Source organism: Bacillus rossius, chromosome 1 (genome assembly GCF_032445375.1).
Source record: "Bacillus rossius redtenbacheri isolate Brsri chromosome 1, Brsri_v3, whole genome shotgun sequence".
Classification (NCBI taxonomy): Eukaryota; Metazoa; Arthropoda; class Insecta; order Phasmatodea; family Bacillidae; genus Bacillus; species Bacillus rossius.
The window spans coordinates 35,056,161-35,078,145 of NC_086330.1; the positions used below are offsets into that span (position 1 = coordinate 35,056,161).

Genomic DNA, 21,985 nt, shown 5'->3' on the forward strand with positions numbered 1-21,985 from the left:
CGCGGCAGCACAACACCGTATTTTTGTTTCGTTATTCATTCCCACATCCTTGAAATAAAACTGCCATCGTAATAACCCTTCAAAGATAGATTACACAAAATAGGTTTTTAATAAAGCACCATACTAAAGTACAGTCAATATAAGTTATATAACTAAAGAAGCAATCGAAAACAGCATCAACTAGTCATTTATAAACACACCAAGGAATACCTTGATTTACATTTTTTTTTACACTCGACCATGCACAGAACACTGCAGCTATAAAACTGTCTGCCATCAGATGTCGCCTCGTGTCTGATTGCGACAGTTTTGTGGCTTCGTGCCGCGTCTGATTGTGTGTTCATTGCATTCTTATAAATACTTGGAAGTTAACAACTACCAGACAAAACGTCGCATCGTGTCGTGTCGTGCCTCAATCTGTGTGCGCCCGACCTGAATAATCACGGCCACTAAACAACCCTACAGTCACTAATCACAGCCATTTGATAAACAGGAAGTTTCGAGATTTTTTTTCCTTTCTTTCGCGTGACCACACGTAACACTAAGCTGAGTGAAAAATGCCAGTGAACATTGTGGTGTGAAACAAAATTTTTTTTTCTTAAATAAGAGACGCATTCGCACTTGACTGGACAGGAACAATCGGGCAAAAAAAAAAATCAGGAATGCGCACTCGAGCGTTGCTTATTTTGATGAGCTGCTTTCCCCTTCACATCCTCCCACTTGCCGGCATCGCTGCCTGCGTTACAGCTTGAATTACCACCGCACTACGGGCGCGAAGCAAATAAAATATGTGTTTCCAGCCAATCAAGTTCTACACATAGGTGACGCCAGCGCGACAAACTTCCCGATTAGAAAGATTTTATATTTCCATCACGGCGCGGGCACGACGGGAGTGAGAGGAGAGTCAGAATTTAGTTTTCGAAAGTTGGTTAAACTCCTGCATTTGGTTATACTGTTTTTATTGTATTTTTAAATTGGTTTGCTTACTAAATATATCTGTGAAATATTTTAAATGATTTCATGTACAGCGAATTTCTACAGAAAAATAAACGTATGCAATGGCACGAAACATTTTACATATGATTGTTAATTTTTGTTTGTCTCTCGGGTAAAAACCGCATGTTCACAATAACGCTATATATACATTTTTGTTAAATCGCATCCTTTGTGCTACTGCGATCCAGCACAAAGATTACAAGACAAAAAAGGCACGAAGTGCGCGATGGGTCGATGTATGCTAGTTTCAGGCAGCCAATGCTTCGAGGAAGGATCTGACGGCTTGAGATGTACAACGGGAGGCAACTATTAAGGCTTAGAAACTTTGAAACTACGATGGCATATTTCGGTCTTTAATCCATCTCCCTTAAGTGTCCGACGATCATATAAACTTTTACCTGTAGACTTGGAACTGTCGTGGATCCACGTAAAGACGGGAGTTGCAAGAGAGATCTAGGAACTGCAACTGTTTGGGGACCAGCGTTGCCAAGTTGATTCTGTCCAGCCTGTTGTGAGCCAGATCCAGAACCTGCAAAACTCCAAACAATGAACAAAGAAAAAATATCTAGGGTTTATTTTCCTGCATATTTTCACAGAAATGTCCTTCTTCTGTAGTAGTATATGAATGTATTTACGGGCACAGGCTTCAGGCTGTGGTGTCTGTGGTGTTTTCCGCCATATTGGATTGTGACGTCACGGCGGCCATCTTGGATGATTGTGACCTTGACCTTTGACCTTGACCTTGACCCCGGCGGCCATTTTGGATCCGCCATCTTGGATCCGCCATTTTGGATGACGTAATTGTGTTCTAGAATATTCCGGCATTGTGTTGTCCGCCATATTGGATTATGCCATTACCGTTGCAGTTTCCGTTACGGCCGCCATCTTTAAATTCTTCATTTACTATCCGATTTTAATGAAATTATTTTAAAATTTATAAAAAAATTCAAATAATAAAAATTTAATAAAAAATATTTAAAAATCATACATTAACGACACGGAGTTCGGAGTCCTTGGTTCGAACCCGGTGAGGGCAAAAAAATTAAAAATGGCGACCGATCCTTCCCTCACAGTGGACGCTGGCATACTGACTCCCACCACTTTTTTCAAAGAATATATCGTCACCTAGTATGACGTCATTTACGCCATCTTGAAATTTGGACGCCATCTTGAAAATCTTTATTTATTATCCGATTTTAATGAAAAAAATTCCAAAATTCATCAAAAAATTAACGTATTTGAATTCTGTTTGATTATATCGATGTACGTCCTTGGTTCGATTCCCGGCGAGAGTAAACGGTCGATCCTTCCTCCATGAAAGCTACCTAGACTGATCTACCACCACCAGTACCAAGGTATATATCATCAACTGGTATGACATCATGTCCGCCATCTTGTCTTCATCCGCTGGAGACCACTATCTTGTTTTCGTCTGCTAGCTGTTGGAGCAACTGGAGCCTTTTGAAGCATTTGGAGCTGTCAACCATTTGGAGCATTTGGAGCTGCTGGAGACATTTGGAGCTGACAAGCATTTGGAGCATTTGGAGTCATTTGGAGCTGTGTTAAGCATTTGGAGGCTGTTGGGGCTGTTGGAGCCATTTGGAGGCCGTTTGGAGCATTTGGAGCCATTTGTAGATAAGAAGTAGTCGTTGCACGTCTATGCAGGGCTAAATTTTTATAAGATTGCTGGCTTTCGCAAGTGATTCTGTAGTAGGATAGAAATTGTGTAATAAATATTATGTTTGTAAAAGACTTTTAGGTGTTTTATTCCTCGAACCTTACACTTTTCTGGTATTTAAATTAAATTTATTTTAGCTTCGTCCAGGATCGTGTCAAGGACCTTTTCGATCTAATCAATCAGTATATAGATTACAAATTTATTTAATGAGTTTTGAACTTTTTCCCGAATCTCTAGCATTACAATTACGAATTTCCAATATGGTGGTCTTGATGTCTGATAGGATGATGGTAGTAGATGATTTAAAGTCTCTTTAAGAATGTTGAACATGGTTTATTGGAATTATTATTTTTTTTTCATAAAATTAAATGTTTTGCATCGATCGAGGATCGAACCAAGGACTGGAGCGGATCGAATCGATATGTAAGTTAATAAGTGATTTATTTAATGAATTTTGGATTTTTTTTCCCGCTTTTTTAGCTACATTATTACGTGATTTCAAGATGGCGGTCGAATTTCAAGATGGCGGGGGCACCTTGGTAATAAATGATTACTGCACTGTAGCGGGTTAGAATAAAATTATCCAGATGGAAATGTACTCTATAATACAAGTACACACACAAGATGGCGTACTCCGACAGGTAGTAGCTCCTGGTAGCATGTACTGAACATAAAATGTCGAATCCATGATGGTCGACAAGGACAAAGTCAAATTTCCAGGACAAAGTCAAATTGCAAGGTCAAGGTCAAATTTCAAGGTCAAGGTCAAATTTCAAGTTTAAGGTCAAATTTCAAGGTCAAGGTCAAATTTCAAGGTCAAGGTCAATGTTCAATGTCAACAGTTGAGGACACAAGTATGGTGACCAGATAATTATACTACATGGTATCGACACACTCTAGCAGACGAAAACAAGATGGTGGTCTCCAGCGGATGAAGACAAGATGGCGGACATGATGTCATACCAGTTGATATATACCTTGGTACTGGTGGTGGTAGATCAGTCTAGGTAGCTTTCATGGAGGAAGGATCGACCGTTTACTCTCGCTGGGAATCGAACCAAGGACATATATCGATATAATCAAACAGAATTTAAATACGTTAATTTTTTGATGTATTTTGGAATTTTTTTCATTAAAATCGGATAATAAATAAAGATTTTCAAGATGGCGTCCAAATTTCAAGATGGCGTAAATGACGTCATACTAGGTGACGATATATTCTTTGAAAAAAGTGGTGGGAGTCAGTATGCCAGCGTCCACTGTGAGGGAAGGATCGGTCGCCATTTTTAATTTTTTTGCCCTCACCGGGTTTGAACCAAGGACTCCACACTCCGTGTCGTTAATGTATGATTTTTAAATATTTTTTATTAAATTTTTATTATTTAAATTGTTTTATAAATTTTAAAAAAAATTTCATTAAAATCGGATAGTAAATAAAGAATTTAAAGATGGCGGCCGTAACGGAAACTGCAACGGTGATGGCATAATCCAATATGGCGGACAACACAATGCCGGAATATTCTAGAACACAATTACGTCATCCAAAATGGCGGATCCAAGATGGCGGATCCAAAATGGCCGCCGGGGTCAAGGTCAAGGTCACACCATCCAAGATGGCCGCCGTGACGTCACAATCCAATATGGCGGAAAACACCACAGACACCACAGCCTGAAGCCTGTGCCCGTAAATACATTCATATACTACTTTCTGTTTTCTGGTTTTAGTATCTGATACTCACAGAGAACTCAGTTTCACAGAATGATTGTCATTATCAAGAAGTTACTACATATAAAACAAACCAGAAAAATTTTCAATAAGCTATCACTATGCCAACATTGTTATTTCATTTCATATCAGCATCATAAGAAATACTTTACATTGGAGTCACGAAGAATAGCATTACATTTATGGCTGCTGTTGAAAGATTGGACTTGTTGCTAAACAATGCCAGAAATGCTAATAATGTTAGCTAAATGAAGCAAACATAAACTTGCAAGCAACCCGAAAAATTGACACTAGTTGACGTGAAAGTTTAAAAAAGAACAAACAATGACACTTTTCAGTAAAATAAAAAGGCTTGCGAACTTGGAATAGTAAAATAATGATTTAACGTAGCTTTTTTTTTTTTTTTGCTAGTGCAATGAAATCTAAAAAGTGCCTAATTGAATACATTATCAATACTTCAATCAGAGAGATAAGACATTTTAATCCTTCTACATATTTTGAATAACATGCATCATCTACAGCCGCCAATGTTACTAAATACATTATTATAGGGACGGGGAATATTTATAGTCGCGGCGACAGCATCATCGAGTTTTGAGCGCTGAACTTATATCATTGTGAACCTTGGGATTAACCACCCAACCTCGCAGTTCATAACGATGATGCAGACGGACATGTTCAAAATTTTCACGGACGAAAATATCAAGAGAATTATTTACAAAATTGCAGAACATATACATGTATAAAAAATGATGTTTTTTTTCTTCTTCTGGCATTACGGCTAAGTATTGTATTACATGAAATATCCATAGTTTAAGATATTTTATTATTTTCGAAATTAAAAGAGGCATTTTTTTGTGACAAAACCTATCAACATTTCAAAAATTTTGACGTGACAACGTCCAATAAATCGATGAACGCCGGCTGCACGCACGAAAAAGTGTCCCGTAACGCACATTGTCCCGTTACGCTGTGTCCCGTTACGCTCATTGTACGTTTGCGCCGCATCTATCTCTCTTCCACTCGAATGGAACAACCATCGATTTGACTTTAACGAGGCACATTAAACTTGGAACACTCCCCATTCGTTTCCTACTTTTCCTATCTTCGTCCTATCCTTAACAGAATAACACAGATTGTAAGAAGTTAAATAGCAAACATGTATAAAAGTTATAGGTAAAATAATCTCTTCGTTAAAGTAATAAACATATTAGAATTAATGAGTGCAAATAAAAGTAAATTTATCAATTTAATTGTAGATTTCATTTCACTTCTTTGTATACATACAAAATAGTGACAATTCAACAATAAAAATGATTCAGTTTTATTCATAAAAGTATGCAATCATTTTCATCAATGTTTTGTTATGACTAGAGACCTGCAAAATTCGCGGATTCATTCGGTGATAGGCTAGAATTCAAACACATGTACCTCTTAGATAATTTTGCTATTGGCTTACTGCTCATCTGGACGAATCTCAACCAGTTATAAACCCTCAACCAAAGAAGGATCGAATCACATACAAACCAGCTGAGACGACTTACAAGTCGGCAGCCAATGAACTTGCGTTATTTGCCCGAGTGTACAGGGGTATGTGCAGTCTATCCTGAAGGCCATCGAAACCGCGAATTTTGCAGGTCTCTAGTTATGACGTTGTCACGTTAAACTATCGTCCGTAAACCGACTTTACAGACAACCAATTTTTTTATTGTCATTTTGAAACACAGGTTTAAAATATCAGGACATGTACTTTTAGCTCGTTAGTAAAGTGAAACGGGGAGACGAGGCAGCGACCTCACTTCACGGCACGCCGCGACGCCCAAGACGGACAGCGGTATAGGGGGAGGTCTCTCACCTTGAGGGAGGACATCCTGGCGAAGCAGGGGATGGTGTCCAGGCGGTTGGAGTGCACCCTGAGCACTCGCAGGTGTGCCAGCTGCACCACGCTCTCCGGCAGCTGCTGCAGCCTGTTGCCCGACAGCACCAGCTCCTCCAGGTCCTGCCACGCCGCCACGCACCTGCGGACATTGAGGCTGCTGCATCGAGGCCGCTGCTTCTGACGCCGTGTCTCATCCCAGCAGGGGCGTGCCTAGGGGGGGGGGGGACGAGCGGGACCGCCCCCCCCCCCCCCTAGGGCTAAATTATTTTAATATTAAATTCATAAAATGAAAAAAAAAATATTATGATATTAAAATTAATTCAATGACACAAGCATAAATGTTAATTAAAACAGTATTTTTAGATAGCCTAAATCAGCAATATTGAACACGTATTTTTCAAAATTTGCCCGGGGGAGGACCCCCCGGACCCCCCGCCTAGCTGGGGGGTATTCCATACCCCCTAGGCCCCCCGGAAAGGCCCTAGCCTTCTGCCTGACCACCCTCCCCCCCAAGAGCAAAATCCTGGGTACGCCACTGTCTCCCAGTGCACGAAGCAACTGAGAGATCTGAGCGGCAACCCCACTGAGAGAAAGGTTTGTTTGCCTCAACAAAATATTTTTTTTGTATACGGCGAAATAAATATGTTTTGTTAATTCAAGCAAATATTTTGTAGTAGGAAAGATTCTGTTCACCCAACAAAAATGATTTTGTCAACTCAAATGTATATTTGGTTGGGTGTAACAAAAATCATTTTTATTACTTACCGAGTTTGGTTAAGCCAACAAAATATTTTGTTCCACCAAGTAAATATTTGTTTCGCCATACATAAACAAATATTTGTTTGATTCAAACAAACCTTTTTTCTCTGTGCCTAACACCACATAGCGGGTAAATGAACATAAAGATGTAATCCAAAGTAGCTTGGCTTCTGGGTTGTAGCCACGAATCTTGGCGAATAACTCACCGACCTTTCGGTCGACATTGCAGTCGCCCTCATCAGGGAGCAGTTACCTACGGTAGGTAAGTTCTTCCTGATGATGGCGACTGCAATGTCGACCGAAACGTCGGTGAATTATTCGCCAAGGGACGCGGCTACAACCCAGAAGCCAAGCTACTTCAGACAATGGCCGTGAAAGCCGTGCGAACTTTATTAAGATGTAATCTAAGTCCCTTGACTGCTTTCAAGAATTTCTACCGGATATTCCATACCTAAAAATTGTTCTGAAAACATGCATTTTTTTTTGTCATTTTCACTCTTCTAAATACAAGATAAAAATAAATACGGAAACACAACTACTTATTCACCCTCAGTGTATTTCCTTTTAATAAACAGAAGCCACTCTGATAGTTCGATAAATTTTTAAAACAAAGGTTTTTATGAAGCTCTTTACATTGTATGAGCCCAGGTAAGTGGGATAGGTCGTGTTCATCCGTTTCACATCCACCCGTCAATCACGTGACCTCAAGCCAATCAGAAGGCTGGAAAAAATCTCATCCATCCGTACATCCGTCAAAAATTGCCCAAGCTTTAACTTTCGACGGACGAACGTATGAAATTATAACCCCCAAAATGTTAGCAAGATATTGCCATCCAACCTTTACTATCGTAAAAGGTTTTTAAGTTTGTATGTGTGTTTAGTTGCTTCCAGAAAATTATTTTAACGTATAATTGAACAAATTTTAAAGTTTGACGTTTGATAACAAACAGTGATATAATAATGGTGTGATAAATTACTTTTTTATAAAACTTAAAATATATTAATAAATGTCAGAACGAAAAACATTTAATTTGATGATCTACAAGCGGGTGCTTTACTTTCATGATCGTCAATCCAATACAAGAGACATTTCCACCACTATTTAAGCCTTCAAAATGGCATCAAAATGGAAACCTATTTGACGGACGTGTGGATCATTGTGGATCGCTGGGCTTGTAGGGGGACGGACGGATGGACACGACTGATTTACGAGTCCACATTAGCTGGAATAACTATTCCGTACACTTAAAATATTCCAATGGGAAAATTTCTACGTAGTTTTTCGTTTCGTGGTTTCTATATTCCAAAACCATCGTGCACGTTAAAGATTCAGTTTACCTTTACAGATTTTTATAGACACAATATTTTTTTAATTACTTCCAGATTGATACATAAAATATAATTATGGAAAATATCGGTCCAAGGGGGTAGAATTAGAGTTTTGTTTAATACCGATAAATCACTTTAACTGTCGTAATTTGAAAATCACATTGCATCCCTTTTAAAGTTATTATACCACTTAGAACGTTGCTTTTAAAATGCGGAGCCAGCGAGCGACCGGCCGCTGGTAGGCACCGAGGACACGCGGAGCCAGCGGGCGACCGGCCGCTGGTAGGCACCGAGGACACGCGGAGCCAGCGGGCGACCGGCCGCTGGTAGTCACCGAGGACACGGGGAGCCAGCGGGCGACCGGCCGCTGGTAGTCACCGAGGACACGGGGAGCCAGCGGGCGACCGGCCGCTGGTAGGCACCGAGGACACGCGGAGCCAGCGAGCGACCGGCCGATGGTAGGCACCGAGGACACGCGGAGCCAGCGGGCGACCGGCCGCTGGTAGGCACCGAGGACACGGGGAGCCAGCGGGCGACCGGCCGCTGGTAGGCACCGAGGACACGCGGAGCCAGCGGGCGACCGGCCGCTGGTAGGCACCGAGGACACGCGGAGCCAGCGGGCGACCGGCCGCTGGTAGTCACCGAGGACACGGGGAGCCAGCGGGCGACCGGCCGCTGGTAGTCACCGAGGACACGGGGAGCCAGCGGGCGACCGGCCGCTGGTAGGCACCGAGGACACGCGTAGCCAGCGGGCGACCGGCCGCTGGTAGGCAACGAGGACACGCGGAGCCAGCGGGCGACCGGCCGCTGGTAGTCACCGAGGACACGGGGAGCCAGCGGGCGACCGGCCGCTGGTAGGCACAGAGGACACGGGGAGCCAGCGGGCGACCGGCCGCTGGTAGGCACCGAGGACACGCGGAGCCAGCGAGCGACCGGCCGCTGGTAGGCACCGAGGACACGCGGAGCCAGCGAGCGACCGGCCGCTGGTAGGCACCGAGGACACGCGGAGCCAGCGAGCGACCGGCCGCTGGTAGGCACCGAGGACACGCGGAGCCAGCGAGCGACCGGCCGCTGGTAGGCACCGAGGACACGCGGAGCCAGCGAGCGACCGGCCGCTGGTAGGCACCGAGGACACGCAGTGCCAGCGAGCGACCGGCCGCTGGTAGTCACCGAGGACACGGGGAGCCAGCGGGCGACCGGCCGCTAGTTGGCACCGAGGACACGGGGAGCCAGCGGGCGACCAGCCGCTGGAAGGCACCGAGGACACGCGGAGCCAGCGAGCGACCAGCCGCTGGTAGGCACCGAGGACACGGGGAGCCAGCGGGCAACCAGCCGCTGGTAAGCACCGAGGACACGCGGGGCCAGCTGGTAGGCACCGAGGACACGCGGGGCCAGCTGGTAGGCACCGTGGACACGGGGAACCAGCGAGCGACCAGCCGCTGGTAGGCACCGAGGACACGGGGAGCCAGCGAGCGACCAGCCGCTGGTAGGCACCGAGGACACGCGGAGCCAGCGGGCGACCGGCCGCTGGTAGTCACCGAGGACACGGGGAGCCAGCGGGCGACCGGCCGCTGGTAGGCACCGAGGACACGGGGAGCCAGCGGGCGACCAGCCGCTGGTAGGCACCGAGGACAAGCGGGGCCAGCTGGTAGGCACCGAGGACACAGGGAGCCAGCGAGCGACCGGCCGCTGGTAGTCACCGAGGACACGGGGTGCCAGCGAGCGACCAGCTGCTGGTAGCCACCGAGGACACGCGGAGCCAGCGAGCGACCAGCCGCTGGTAGGCACCGAGGACACGCGGTGCCAGCGAGCGACCAGCCGCTGGTAGTCACCGAGGAAACGCGGAGCCAGCGAGCGACCAGCCGCTGGAAGGCACCGAGGACACGCGGAGCCAGCGAGCGACCAGCCGCTGGAAGGCACCGAGGACACGCGGAGCCAGCGAGTGACCAGCCGCTGGTAGGCACCGAGGACACGGGGAGCCAGCTGGCAACCAGCCGCTGGTAGGCACCGAGGACACGCGGGGCCAGCTGGTAGGCACCGAGGACACGGGGAGCCAGCGAGCGACCAGCCGCTGGCAGGCACCGAGGACACGGGGAGCCAGCGAGCGACCAGCCGCTGGAAGGCACCGAGGACACGCGGTGCCAGCGAGCGACCAGCCGCTGGTAGTCACCGAGGAAACGCGGAGCCAGCGAGCGACCAGCCGCTGGAAGGCACCGAGGACACGCGGAGCCAGCGAGCGACCAGCCGCTGGAAGGCACCGAGGACACGCGGAACCAGCGAGCGACCAGCCGCTGGTAGGCACCGAGGACACGGGGAGCCAGCGGGCAACCAGCCGCTGGTAGGCACCGAGGACACGCGGGGCCAGCTCGTAGGCACCGAGGACACGGGGAGCCAGCGAGCGACCAGCCGCTGGTAGTCACCGAGGACACGCGGAGCCAGCGAGCGACCAGCCGCTGGTAGGTACCGAGGACACGGGGAGCCAGCTAGCGACCAGCCGCTGGTAGGTACCGAGGACACGGGGAGCCAGCGAGCGACCGGCCGCTGGTAGGTACCGAGGACACGGGGAGCCAGCGGGCGACCGGCCGCTGGTAGGCACCGAGGACACGGGGAGCCAGCGGGCGACCGGCCGCTGGTAGGCACCGAGGATACGGGGAGCCATGGGGCGACCAGAAGCTGGCAGGCACCAAGGACACGGGGAGCCAGCGAGCGACCAGCCGCTGGTAGGCACCGAGGACACGGGGAGCCAGCGAGCGACCAGCCGCTGGTAGGCACCGAGGACACGGGGAGCCAGCGAGCGACCGGCCGCTGGAAGGCACCGAGGACACGCGGAGCCAGCGAGCGACCAGCCGCTGGAAGGCACCGAGGACACGCGGAGCCAGCGAGCGACCAGCCGCTGGAAGGCACCGAGGACACGCGGAGCCAGCGAGCGACCAGCCGCTGGTAGTCACCGAGGACACGCGGAGCCAGCGAGCGACCAGCCGCTGGTAGGCACCGAGGACACGGGGAGCCAGCGGGCGACCGGCCGCTGGTAGGCACCGAGGACACGCGGAGCCAGCAAGCGACCGGCCGCTGGAAGGCACCGAGGACACGCGGAGCCAGCGAGCGACCGGCCGCTGGAAGGCACTGAGGACACGCGGAGCCAGCGAGCGACCGGCCGCTGGAAGGCACCGAGGACACGCGGAGCCAGCGAGCGACCGGCCGCTGGAAGGCACCGAGGACACGCGGAGCCAGCGGGCGACCGGCCGCTGGTAGTCACCGAGGACACGGGGAGCCAGCGGGCGACCGGCCGCTGGTAGGCACCGAGGACACGCGGAGCCAGCGGGCGACCGGCCGCTGGTAGTCACCGAGGACACGGGGAGCCAGCGGGCGACCGGCCGCTGGTAGGCACCGAGGACACGGGGAGCCAGCGGGCGACCAGCCGCTGGTAGGCACCGAGGACACGCGGGGCCAGCTGGTAGGCACCGAGGACACGGGGAGCCAGCGAGCGACCGGCCGCTGGTAGTCACCGAGGACACGGGGTGCCAGCGAGCGACCAGCTGCTGGTAGCCACCGAGGACACGCGGAGCCAGCGAGCGACCAGCCGCTGGTAGGCACCGAGGACACGCGGTGCCAGCGAGCGACCAGCCGCTGGTAGTCACCGAGGAAACGCGGAGCCAGCGAGCGACCAGCCGCTGGAAGGCACCGAGGACACGCGGAGCCAGCGAGCGACCAGCTGCTGGAAGGCACCGAGGACACGCGGAACCAGCGAGCGACCAGCCGCTGGTAGGCACCGAGGACACGGGGAGCCAGCGGGCAACCAGCCGCTGGTAGGCACCGAGGACACGCGGGGCCAGCTCGTAGGCACCGAGGACACGGGGAGCCAGCGAGCGACCAGCCGCTGGTAGTCACCGAGGACACGCGGAGCCAGCGAGCGACCAGCCGCTGGTAGGTACCGAGGACACGGGGAGCCAGCTAGCGACCAGCCGCTGGTAGGTACCGAGGACACGGGGAGCCAGCGAGCGACCGGCCGCTGGTAGGTACCGAGGACACGGGGAGCCAGCGGGCGACCGGCCGCTGGTAGGCACCGAGGACACGGGGAGCCAGCGGGCGACCGGCCGCTGGTAGGCACCGAGGATACGGGGAGCCAGCGGGCGACCAGCAGCTGGCAGGCACCGAGGACACGGGGAGCCAGCGAGCGACCAGCCGCTGGTAGGCACCGAGGACACGGGGAGCCAGCGAGCGACCAGCCGCTGGTAGGCACCGAGGACACGCGGAGCGAGCGAGCGACCAGCCGCTGGAAGGCACCGAGGACACGCGGAGCCAGCGAGCGACCAGCCGCTGGTAGGCACCGAGGACACGCGGAGCGAGCGAGCGACCAGCCGCTGGAAGGCACCGAGGACACGCGGAGCCAGCGAGCGACCAGCCGCTGGAAGGCACCGAGGACACGCGGAGCCAGCGAGCGACCAGCCGCTGGTAGGCACCGAGGACACGCGGTGCCAGCGAGCGACCAGCCGCTGGTAGTCACCGAGGAAACGCGGAGCCAGCGAGCGACCAGCCGCTGGAAGGCACCGAGGACACGCGGAGCCAGCGAGCGACCAGCCGCTGGAAGGCACCGAGGACACGCGGAGCCAGCGAGTGACCAGCCGCTGGTAGGCACCGAGGACACGGGGAGCCAGCTGGCAACCAGCCGCTGGTAGGCACCGAGGACACGCGGGGCCAGCTGGTAGGCACCGAGGACACGGGGAGCCAGCGAGCGACCAGCCGCTGGCAGGCACCGAGGACACGGGGAGCCAGCGAGCGACCAGCCGCTGGAAGGCACCGAGGACACGCGGAGCCAGCGAGCGACCAGCCGCTGGAAGGCACCGAGGACACGCGGAGCCAGCGAGCGACCAGCCGCTGGAAGGCACCGAGGACACGCGGAGCCAGCGAGCGACCAGCCGCTGGTAGTCACCGAGGACACGCGGAGCCAGCGAGCGACCAGCCGCTGGTAGGCACCGAGGACACGCGAAACGAGCGAGCGACCAGCCGCTGGTAGGCACCGAGGACACGCGGAGCCAGCGAGTGACCAGCCGCTGGTAGGCACCGAGGACACGGGGAGCCAGCGGGCAACCAGCCGCTGGTAGGCACCGAGGACACGCGGGGCCAGCTGGTAGGCACCGAGGACACGGGGAGCCAGCGAGCGACCAGCCGCTGGCAGGCACCGAGGACACGGGGAGCCAGCGAGCGACCAGCCGCTGGTAGTCACCCAGGACACGCGGAGCCAGCGAGCGACCGGCCGCTGGTAGGTACCGAGGACACGGGGAGCCAGCGGGCGACCGGCCGCTGGTAGGTACCGAGGACACGGGGAGCCAGCGGGCGACCGGCCGCTGGTAGGCACCGAGGACACGGGGAGCCAGCGGGCGACCGGCCGCTGGTAGGCACCGAGGACACGCGGAGCCAGCGAGCGACCGGCCGCTGGAAGGCACCGAGGACACGCGGAGCCAGCGAGCGACCGGCCGCTGGAAGGCACCGAGGACACGCGGAGCCAGCGAGCGACCGGCCGCTGGAAGGCACCGAGGACACGCGGAGCCAGCGAGCGACCGGCCGCTGGAAGGCACCGAGGACACGCGGAGCCAGCGGGCGACCGGCCGCTGGAAGGCACCGAGGACACGGGGAGCCAGCGGGCGACCGGCCGTTGGTAGTCACCGAGGACACGCGGAGCCAGCGAGCGACCGGCCGCTGGAAGGCACCGAGGACACGCGGAGCCAGCGAGCGACCGGCCGCTGGAAGGCACCGAGGACACGCGGAGCCAGCGGGCGACCGGCCGCTGGTAGTCACCGAGGACACGGGGAGCCAGCGGGCGACCGGCCGCTGGTAGGCACCGAGGACACGCGGAGCCAGCGGGCGACCGGCCGCTGGTAGTCACCGAGGACACGGGGAGCCAGCGGGCGACCGGCCGCTGGTAGGCACCGAGGACACGGGGAGCCAGCGGGCGACCAGCCGCTGGTAGGCACCGAGGACACGCGGGGCCAGCTGGTAGGCACCGAGGACACGGGGAGCCAGCGAGCGACCGGCCGCTGGTAGTCACCGAGGACACGGGGTGCCAGCGAGCGACCAGCTGCTGGTAGCCACCGAGGACACGCGGAGCCAGCGAGCGACCAGCCGCTGGTAGGCACCGAGGACACGCGGTGCCAGCGAGCGACCAGCCGCTGGTAGTCACCGAGGAAACGCGGAGCCAGCGAGCGACCAGCCGCTGGAAGGCACCGAGGACACGCGGAGCCAGCGAGCGACCAGCCGCTGGAAGGCACCGAGGACACGCGGAACCAGCGAGCGACCAGCCGCTGGTAGGCACCGAGGACACGGGGAGCCAGCGGGCAACCAGCCGCTGGTAGGCACCGAGGACACGCGGGGCCAGCTCGTAGGCACCGAGGACACGGGGAGCCAGCGAGCGACCAGCCGCTGGTAGTCACCGAGGACACGCGGAGCCAGCGAGCGACCAGCCGCTGGTAGGTACCGAGGACACGGGGAGCCAGCTAGCGACCAGCCGCTGGTAGGTACCGAGGACACGGGGAGCCAGCGAGCGACCGGCCGCTGGTAGGTACCGAGGACACGGGGAGCCAGCGGGCGACCGGCCGCTGGTAGGCACCGAGGACACGGGGAGCCAGCGGGCGACCGGCCGCTGGTAGGCACCGAGGATACGGGGAGCCAGCGGGCGACCAGCAGCTGGCAGGCACCGAGGACACGGGGAGCCAGCGAGCGACCAGCCGCTGGTAGGCACCGAGGACACGGGGAGCCAGCGAGCGACCAGCCGCTGGAAGGCACCGAGGACACGCGGAGCCAGCGAGCGACCAGCCGCTGGAAGGCACCGAGGACACGCGGAGCCAGCAAACGACCAGCCGCTGGTAGTCACCGAGGACACGCGGAGCCAGCGAGCGACCAGCCGCTGGTAGGCACCGAGGACACGGGGAGCCAGCGGGCGACCGGCCGCTGGTAGGCACCGAGGACACGCGGAGCCAGCGGGCGACCGGCCGCTGGTAGGCACCGAGGACACGCGGAGCCAGCGAGCGACCGGCCGCTGGAAGGCACCGAGGACACGCGGAGCCAGCGAGCGACCGGCCGCTGGAAGGCACTGAGGACACGCGGAGCCAGCGAGCGACCGGCCGCTGGAAGGCACCGAGGACACGCGGAGCCAGCGAGCGACCGGCCGCTGGAAGGCACCGAGGACACGCGGAGCCAGCGGGCGACCGGCCGCTGGTAGGCACCGAGGACACGCGGAGCCAGCGGGCGACCGGCCGCTGGTAGTCACCGAGGACACGGGGAGCCAGCGGGCGACCGGCCGCTGGTAGGCACCGAGGACACGGGGAGCCAGCGGGCGACCAGCCGCTGGTAGGCACCGAGGACACGCGGGGCCAGCTGGTAGGCACCGAGGACACGGGGAGCCAGCGAGCGACCGGCCGCTGGTAGTCACCGAGGACACGGGGTGCCAGCGAGCGACCAGCTGCTGGTAGCCACCGAGGACACGCGGAGCCAGCGAGCGACCAGCCGCTGGTAGGCACCGAGGACACGCGGTGCCAGCGAGCGACCAGCCGCTGGTAGTCACCGAGGAAACGCGGAGCCAGCGAGCGACCAGCCGCTGGAAGGCACCGAGGACACGCGGAGCCAGCGAGCGACCAGCTGCTGGAAGGCACCGAGGACACGCGGAACCAGCGAGCGACCAGCCGCTGGTAGGCACCGAGGACACGGGGAGCCAGCGGGCAACCAGCCGCTGGTAGGCACCGAGGACACGCGGGGCCAGCTCGTAGGCACCGAGGACACGGGGAGCCAGCGAGCGACCAGCCGCTGGTAGTCACCGAGGACACGCGGAGCCAGCGAGCGACCAGCCGCTGGTAGGTACCGAGGACACGGGGAGCCAGCTAGCGACCAGCCGCTGGTAGGTACCGAGGACACGGGGAGCCAGCGGGCGACCGGCCGCTGGTAGGTACCGAGGACACGGGGAGCCAGCGGGCGACCGGCCGCTGGTAGGCACCGAGGACACGGGGAGCCAGCGGGCGACCGGCCGCTGGTAGGCACCGAGGATACGGGGAGCCAGCGGGCGACCAGCAGCTGGCAGGCACCGAGGACACGGGGAGCCAGCGAGCGACCAGCCGCTGGTAGGCACCGAGGACACGGGGAGCCAGCGAGCGACCAGCCGCTGGTAGGCACCGAGGACACGGGGAGCCAGCGAGCGACCAGCCGCTGGAAGGCACCGAGGACACGCGGAGCCAGCGAGCGACCAGCCGCTGGAAGGCACCGAGGACACGCGGAGCCAGCGAGCGACCAGCCGCTGGAAGGCACCGAGGACACGCGGAGCCAGCGAGCGACCAGCCGCTGGTAGTCACCGAGGACACGCGGAGCCAGCGAGCGACCAGCCGCTGGTAGGCACCGAGGACACGGGGAGCCAGCGAGCGACCAGCCGCTGGTAGTCACCGAGGACACGCGGAGCCAGCGAGCGACCAGCCGCTGGTAGGTAACGAGGACACGGGGAGCCAGCTAGCGACCAGCCGCTGGTAGGTACCGAGGACACGGGGAGCCAGCGGGCGACCGGCCGCTGGTAGGTACCGAGGACACGGGGAGCCAGCGGGCGACCGGCCGCTGGTAGGCACCGAGGACACGCGGAGCGAGCGAGCGACCAGCCGCTGGAAGGCACCGAGGACACGCGGAGCCAGCGAGCTACCAGCCGCTGGAAGGCACCGAGGACACGCGGAGCCAGCGAGCGACCGGCCGCTGGAAGGCACCGAGGACACGCGGAGCCAGCGAGCGACCGGCCGCTGGAAGGCACCGAGGACACGCGGAGCCAGCGAGCGACCAGCCGCTGGAAGGCACCGAGGACACGCGGAGCCAGCGAGCGACCAGCCGCTGGAAGGCACCGAGGACACGCGGAGCCAGCGAGCGACCAGCCGCTGGAAGGCACCGAGGACACGCGGAGCCAGCGAGCGACCAGCCGCTGGTAGGCACCGAGGACACGCGGAGCCAGCGAGCGACCGGCCGCTGGAAGGCACCGAGGACACGCGGAGCCAGCGAGCGACCGGCCGCTGGAAGGCACCGAGGACACGCGGAGCCAGCGAGCGACCAGCCGCTGGTAGTCACCGAGGACACGCGGAGCCAGCGAGCGACCGGCCGCTGGAAGGCACCGAGGACACGCGGAGCCAGCGAGCGACCAGCCGCTGGTAGGCACCGAGGACACGCGGTGCCAGCGAGCGACCAGCCGCTGGTAGTCACCGAGGACACGCGGAGCCAGCGAGCGACCAGCCGCTGGAAGGCACCGAGGACACGCGGTGCCAGCGAGCGACCAGCCGCTGGTAGGCACCATGGACACGGGGAGCCAGCGAGCGACCAGCCGCTGGTAGGCACCGAGGACACGCGGGGCCAGCTGGCGACTAGCCGCTGGTAGGCATCGAGGACACGCGGTGCCAGCGGGCGACCAGAGTCGCCGGGTTGCGGGCTCACCTGTCGGGCAGCGCCGCGATGCAGTTGTAGGCGGCGTGCAGGGTGCGCAGGTTGGGGAAGGAGCCGAGCACGTCCATGGCGCTGTCCGACAGGCAGTTGGCCGTCAGGTACACCTTCTCCAGCTGGGGGGCCGCGATGCTCTGCGTGTCGGCGGGCAGCTCGCACAGACGGTTGTTGGACACGTTCAGCACCCGCAGTCTGCACAGTCACACGGCCTGTCAGTCAACTGGGTGCACCGAGTGTGCCAGTCAAATCATTCAAATTAAATATAATTACAAGATGAATAACAGGATATAATAAATATCCCAAATAATCAAATACACAACGTCGATTAATTGAATAAACCAACCTAACTAATTGGACACTTCGATTAACTGTATACATGACCTCGATTAATTGGATATACAACCCCGATTAATTGGATATGCAACCACGGCTAAGTGGATATACAACCTCGATTGATTTGATACACAATCCCGATTAATCGGATAAGCAACCACCTTTAATGGGATACATTGTACGCAATGACATAGTATAAGTCGGAGACGGGGACGAATTTCTCGTAAGCCATGTATGAGCATTGGCATTTGGTAATGGAATGACAATTTACTGTAATAATTCGTTCAATATATTAATGTGTGATCCTTTTCTTATTGAAAGAAAATTCTGTAATATTAAATTGTATAGAATTGTTATGGCATAAAATTTTTTGGAACTACTATGGCGTCTTTTGGATTCTACTTCCCTTAAAGGTTGTGTGCATAACCGCAAGGCCGGCGAGAAGAAAGAAGGGGCAGGAGTGACAAAAAAAAACCTGGGTTTTGGGGATGATATACTTGTGTTTATCTAAATAATAGAAAAATTACAATTCCACTGCTCATGAAATTCACTGCAAACCTTACAAGTTGGTCAATTTTTTTTGTTACAGATCACGTTTACCAGTGGCCAAGCCAGGGGGGGGGGGGGGGTTTGGGGGTTACACCCCCCCCCCCCCCTAGCACCAAATCTTTAATTAATTTCTTATTCATCACTCAAACAAATTTCATATTAAAATTAATAAAATTTTTACCATTACAATATTTAAATTTAAGAACCTAAAACTGCTAAAATAGCACTATTTTACACCTTAAAATCCAATTTTTTCCGGGGGAGGACCCCCGGACCACCCGCTTTAATACCAGGGGGGGGGAAGCATGCTTCTTAACACCCTCCATATACAAATCCTGGCTACGTCACTGACGTTTACAGTTATGGCCTCTGGATATAGTTGAAGCAATGGGGCGGGGTTTCTCTCGCCGGCCCCAGTTATGTCCCCTGGATGTAGTTGAAGCAATGACTGCGCTACCTGACGGTGGCGGCGAAGAAGCCGGCCGGCAGCGTGTTGAGGTTGTTGCCCTGCAGGAAGAGCTCGTGCAGGTAGACGGGCCGCGCGAATGGCGGCAGGCTCGCCAGCCTGTTGTGGCTGAGCTGCGCGGTCTGCAGGCGGGCCAGCTCGCCCGAGAACAGGCGGGAGGGGAGCGCGCGCAGCCTGTTGTGGCTGGCGAACAGCGCGACGAGGCGCGGGCAGTCGGCCGTCCACTCGGGCAGGCCTTCCAGCTCGTTGCTGCGGGCACACCCCGTGCGCGCTCGCCTCCACTCCTCCACTCCTCCACTCCTCCACTCCTCCACTCTTACACGTGACCCGCCCGTCGAAACCTTACCGCGCTTTAACTTTCGACGGGCGAACGGGAAGCCTAAGATGTACATCCAGTTCTGTCCCTGCCCGAACACGCCCGAATATTCACCTTCGGCCAACCTCGGGTTTATTTATATATATTTATATTTCTCTGTTTATTTTAATGTAGCTATACTAACCTAACTAACCGTCCACAGTGTTTTAAAGTGTTTTAATGTAGCTAACCTAACCGACCACTTTTAATATTTGAATTCGTTTTTCCTGCGCAAAAATAAAACAAATCCCAAGGTTGGCCGAAGGTGAATATTCGGACGTGTTCGGGCAGGGACAGAACTTGATGGACATCTTAGGCTTCTCCGGACGGACGGACGGATGCAATAACCTTAATAAAGATCGCAGGCTTACGCGGTCATTGTCCGGCTTCTGGGTTATAGCCGCGTCAAATGCGAAGATACCGCCGACGTTTCGGTAGACGTTGCAGTCACCATCATCAGGGAGCAGAAAGAAAAGTAAGTACTTTTCAGTAGAAAAAAAAAGGGGCAAAAAAACCATACTGATCCTTGATGATGGCGAATGCAACGTCGATCGAAACGTCGGTGATATATTCGACTTCGACGTGGCTACAGCCCAGAAGCCAAGCAACTTCGGATGAAATAACCTCCAAAATGGAAGCCTTTACCATACTAAAACGTTTTTTTTAAATTATGTTCATTTGTTTCAGCTGTTGCCATTTTTAAATTTAAATGTTTAAATTTGATGTTTGATACAAAACTTTCCCGAGACACGCAAGTGTTAAGGAATTTCGTATGGTAAAACTGAAAATATATTAATAAACATCAGAGCGAAAAAGATTTATAGTTGCCTAACTTTAATGAATGTCAACCTTCACAAGATAAATTCCACCTATATTTAAGCCTTACTATCAGGTGGCAACATCAAGATGGAAAATTATTTTACGGACTTGAGAGCATTGTGAATCGCTCGTCTTGTTGACGGACGGACGGATGTGACGGATCATTGCGAGTACAGCTTTACGTAAATGGCATGCTTTGTAGCAGCCATCTTCAAGTTGAATAACAAGGCATGCACGGACCTGGTCTGAACCCAGAAGCCAAGCTCTAGTCTCAAAAGCCTACGATCTACATATATTAAACTACTAAGTTGAATTTTTTTTAAATTTCAGATCTTTATAAGGAAATATTTTGAAAATGGGACCGCAGAAGTAACAAACTTCTCGCGAAAAAAACTTTTTTTTTTTTTTTTTTTTACAAAATGCAGATGTGTTGAATACATCTAGCGTGAAAATTAAAAATAAGTAGCTATTGCAATGCTTATTTTGTGAAACAGACATGAAAATTGCAATGAAAAAATGACTTTAAAATGCAGTTACTCATCTTATAGTGTGAAGCAGTGCCAAGAGACATTTCTATAGTGTTCATGCCACGGAGTTGAAAATTGTTTGGGTTATGCAACACCCAGAACATTGCATAAATGGTGTTGGACTACGCCTGGCGATGACTGGTAATAATATAATTTAGAATCTGTATCACTGAGCACAATTACTTCCATAAAATACAGTGCTTTAAAACTGTCCCCAAAATGCAAACACTATACTTCAGACAATAGCTGATTGGGTATACCAAACATAAAATTAAGTATAAATAATAATTGGCATTGCTTAAATTTGTGAAACATCTGTGAGCAATAAAACCCAAATGAGGAAATTCAAATGAGTACCCCAGCTTAGAGGATGCACCTGAGTCTTAAGGTACAGTGTGATTTTTATTTCAGCAAAGTACTATGGCCAGATCTGCCATGGTTTAATCTTTAAAGAGTCATTTTCCACACAGCTAAAAATTTTGCGTGAAGTAGAGCATTTTCGTCTTTAATAAGAAACTAGCTAGCCTCACTGTAGTGAAGAAATTAATCTGAAGCTTACAGAATACTGCTTTTTTTTAATTGTGTGGAGAGAAAAAAATTGTCGCCTTATCTACGAGTACATTGGTATAGTTATTGAATGAAAAATACCGCAGTGTATTCTCCATAGAGATGTGACAGTAGAACACCATTAAGGTGGTAGTATCCTATTTAATGTTTATGCACATTATTTAAATAAATTTATAATATAATCACATTAAATTTTTTATAAAATACTTTTTCGAATGGAATAGTCCTATTTAATGATTTTTATAAAGTTAAAGACAAAAATTTGTCAGTTTTATATACATATGTATATACATAAACTGAAAGCATGAATACACGTGGTAAACGGTTTTGGATTATCTGTTCATTTTTATTTTAAGTATATAATTAATTAGGTTTTTTTTAAAGCTCTGAAACACTCAGGTGTCTGTGCAGCCAGATGCCCAGCGAGGCCAAGTGTTGTGGTCGGATGAAAGCGAGAGTAAACGAGTCTCGAACCCACATGGGCAATGTCACGGCCGTGTGACCAGTGTCCAGGCTTCATGCGGCTCGCGAGCTGCGGTCTGCCAACCCCTG

At 53.9% G+C, this 21,985-nt stretch overlaps 1 protein-coding gene across 1 annotated transcript in view; it reads right to left on the minus strand.

Moving 5' to 3' along the window:
• Nucleotides 1-21,985, minus strand: part of LOC134528043 (protein phosphatase PHLPP-like protein) — a 120,473-nt gene that overhangs the window by 16,066 nt on the left and 82,422 nt on the right. Inside the window, exons 6-9 of the mRNA XM_063361245.1 lie at nucleotides 19,157-19,414; nucleotides 17,812-18,009; nucleotides 6,256-6,418; nucleotides 1,395-1,525 (exon numbers count right to left, since the gene is read on the minus strand). Coding sequence (XP_063217315.1) covers nucleotides 1,395-1,525; nucleotides 6,256-6,418; nucleotides 17,812-18,009; nucleotides 19,157-19,414 — 750 coding nt within the window. The remainder of the gene's footprint in view (nucleotides 1-1,394; nucleotides 1,526-6,255; nucleotides 6,419-17,811; nucleotides 18,010-19,156; nucleotides 19,415-21,985) is intronic.